Source organism: Buteo buteo, chromosome 24 (genome assembly GCF_964188355.1).
Source record: "Buteo buteo chromosome 24, bButBut1.hap1.1, whole genome shotgun sequence".
Taxonomy (NCBI): Eukaryota; Metazoa; Chordata; class Aves; order Accipitriformes; family Accipitridae; genus Buteo; species Buteo buteo.
In genome coordinates, this window is record NC_134194.1 from 18,160,407 (window position 1) to 18,163,969 (window position 3,563).

General features: G+C 42.1%; 1 protein-coding gene across 2 annotated transcripts; it reads left to right on the top strand.

Annotated features, from left to right (window-relative positions):
- Positions 1–1,001: 1,001 nt before the first annotated feature.
- On the top strand, positions 1,002–3,153 carry FOXI1 (forkhead box I1). 2 transcript variants are annotated; one of them, XM_075056707.1, is made up of 2 exons: positions 1,002–1,575; positions 2,600–3,153. In XM_075056707.1, the coding sequence occupies exons 1-2, from the start codon at positions 1,002–1,004 to the stop codon at positions 3,151–3,153; spliced, it is 1,128 nt and encodes a 375-aa protein (XP_074912808.1). The 2 variants fall into 2 exon arrangements, with proteins under 2 accessions (XP_074912808.1, XP_074912809.1); XM_075056708.1 differs by having other exon boundaries at positions 1,002–1,572; positions 2,879–3,153.
- Positions 3,154–3,563: the final 410 nt, after the last annotated feature.

Here is a 3,563-nt window from a genome sequence, read left to right on the forward strand (position 1 = left end):
CTCTGCTTTTTCCTCCTTCGAAAGTGCAGGGTGCCATGCAAGGCAGCAAGTATTTTTCCCAGTCATAAAAGGGCTAGAAGTTTTTCCTTGTTACTTAATTTTAAGGAATTAACTTTCGTCTGTATAGATACAAATGAAGTTATTGGAACTTAGCTGAAAAGAGCTGTGCTGAACACTGCCTCTTTGCTGCTTGGAAATTCTGCGAAGAGGTTTTATGAGCTCTCTGCACCAATCCTGCAGCAAAGAGGAAGCAGCAAATAATGATTTCCCATCTCAGTTCACCAATTTAAGGTCTAAAGAAAGGTTTGATGATTAAGCTTGAATTTTTTTCTCACAAGATTAATCCTTACTTTAGGGAGTAATTCCATTTATATCAGTAAGATTACTCACGTGAGTAACCAGCTACAGAATTTGCCTGTAGTACTGTGATTGCCTAGGGGGAAGTACAAGCAACTCTGCAATTAAAATTACAGAAAGAGAAGGAGATCTGACCTTTTTCTTTTTTTCTTTTTTTCTAAGTATATATATATGCCTACTGTTTCATTGACAAGTGGCAATGGCTTTTGCATTCTGAGGTGTTACTAGCAGCATAACAAAATGGCTTTTCTTTAAAAAGAAAGAAATATTAAATGCTAGAGCCTCATTGTGAAAGGTAGAAAAAGGAGGATTTCTGATGAGGAGTTTTAACTTCAAGGCACCTTAGGATTTCTTTATGTGCATCACATCAGTGGAAAATTCCTTCATTCATTTGAGAAGATAAACAGTTGTAACTTTCACGTTTGGCTGATGTGACATCAATGACTGGCTGGGACTGCCAGCATTCCAAAAAGGATATCGTCCTCATCTGCAGCCATTCAGGGCGGTGGGGTGGAGCCTGCAGCACAAGCTGAAACATTTACAGGTGCATAAGTAGGTAGGGAAGGGCACAGGTGATGCACCTGTCTCAGGAAAGGAGCACTAGCACAGGTGTGTCATAACTTATCAGCTGCCTGTGTTAGAGCATGAGCTCCTTTGATCCACAAACGCACTCTCCACCACGCTGCAGCCCACAATTTCCAAATATTGGTCAAGAACCTCCAGAGATGAGTATCTACTATGAGAACTTTTTCCATCCACAGAACATCCCTAGTCCACAGCGACCGAGCACCTTTGAGACAACGGATTACAACACCACTCCCAATCCTTATCTCTGGCTAAATGGACCTTCTATTACCCCACCACCATATCTCCCAGGACCCAATGCCAGTCCCTTCATTCCTCAGTCATACGGGATGCAAAGGCAGCTCTTGCCTAACATGCACGGCTTGGGAGGAACTGACCTTGGCTGGCTTCCTCTCCCATCCCAAGAAGAGCTCATGAAGTTGGTTAGACCACCTTATTCCTACTCTGCACTTATTGCCATGGCTATCCATGGAGCACCTGAAAAGCGGCTGACTCTTAGTCAGATCTACCAGTATGTGGCTGACAACTTCCCATTTTATAACAAAAGCAAAGCTGGCTGGCAGAACTCCATACGGCACAACTTGTCTCTCAACGACTGCTTCAAGAAGGTGCCCCGAGACGAAGATGATCCAGGTATAGATCTCCCCCCCGCCCCCCCCCCCAATTAAACCTAATTAATTTTAAAACACCTAATACATTTTAAAGAGACATAATAGGCTAGATACAGGACATACATAGTAGCTCTTCTATTTTCATAGGTCTGAATTAGAAGGCAGCTATGCATAGTTGAGGTCTGAATCAGTGCTGCTATTAAACCTCTGCAGGGAAGGGGATTCTCCACTGCTCTAGGTCTTCTTGAGAATGGATCAATGTGCTGAGCATGAGGCTCAGCAAGCACAGGAGAAGTCTAACTGAGCAAGTCACATTCAAAACCCATTTGGTGTAATGCATATGACTTGTCGAACTTAACTGGGAATTAATAGAAAGGGGATAAGGCAAACTCAGATTTGTCAAAGAAATCAGTAGTTTTAGGGAGTCAACAATAATTCTCAAGAGGAGAGCAGGCTGCTTTTATTTTGTTTGTTTTAAATAGCATTTTGCTTGGAATCACACCTCTGCTGTTTCTAACTCCTTGGCTGATACGCTGTCAGATTGTTCCTTTATTTATTGTTTTCTATCAATAGCTGTTAAGAGCCATTGGGAGCATTTAAAAAACATTCCACTATGCTGCCACAGAGGGCAAAAAATCTGGTTCTGTCTTGTTAGAAATCTATCCTACCCCACTGAATCTGGAGGAGCAGCCCAGTATGGGATTTGATTACTCCCTGCTGTAAATTCAGAGGACCAGCTATGTACTGAAAACTTTCTTCCCTCACCAAGAAAAGAAAAGAAAACATAAAGCACTCCCACTGGCTCCATTTGTAGTTTTACCTGTGTGAAGAGTCAGGGCTAAAGGATATAGCCCAAAACTTTACACTTCTTTCTGAATTCAACAGACTTCTGCTTTTGTGTGATTAAAAAATACATATGTTTTTTGCTCATGCAATTGTTCTGTTTCTGTGAAATGAGAGAAACATTATAAAGCCCTAGAAGACTGCTCTTTTCAGTCTGTGTGCATATTTTTAAACTAAAAATGTGATTTTGTCCCCTTTGACAGGAAAAGGGAATTACTGGACTCTGGACCCGAACTGTGAAAAGATGTTTGACAATGGAAACTTTCGCAGGAAGAGGAAAAGGAAGTCTGACATTGGTGCTAGTGCTGCCACTCTTGCATCTGAGAAATCAGAGGATAGTGCACTGGCTGGCAGCCCCAAAGCTGTAGAGCATCAGGATATCTTGGAAAACTCATCACCTGGGACTGACAATTCACCTGAGAAAGGATCTTCATCTCCATCTTCCAGTAGCCCATGCCTCAGTAACTTCCTCTCCAGTATGACTGCATATGTTAATGGCTCTAACTCAGGGAGCCGTTCAGTGCCTTTAGGACTCAACTCTGAACCCATTGACAAAATGGGACAGAACATGGTAGGCTTTAATTCCTACTCTCCAATCTCTAATATCCCCAGTCATGGTGTGGGAGAGTGGTCCAATTCCATGCCTTCTAGCCACCTTGGCTACAGCAACTCTGTGCTCAACCAGTTTAACAGCCATTTTTACAGCAGTATCAGCACAAACAACATGCTGTATTCCAGGGAAGGAACAGAGGTTTAAATGAAGGATTCTAAGACACCCAAGTATAGCTATTTATGAGAGGAAATTATCTGTGGGCAGATGATTAGTGTTAGCCTGTTGTCTTTGGGACCCCCACTGCATCCTACCTTCTGACAGCCGCAAACTTGTTACCCATTATAATTATTGAAATCACAAACAATCCACATTCGGCAGCTCCACTTAAAAAATCAGGGATCATAACAGCAAGAGTAGTGAAGAGTTTTCCTGAGACACTGTGCTTGTATTGCTGCTAAGCATGGTCCTCTACAGACATCCTTGAGAAGTTACTGTTTGCCTTAGGCATGAAGCTTTTTCTGGCATGGTACTAATATTGATATGCTTTTAAAGTGCTAAAATAAATGTGGTTATATCTCTAAATATCCTCTCTTGCTGATATAGGCTGACTGTAC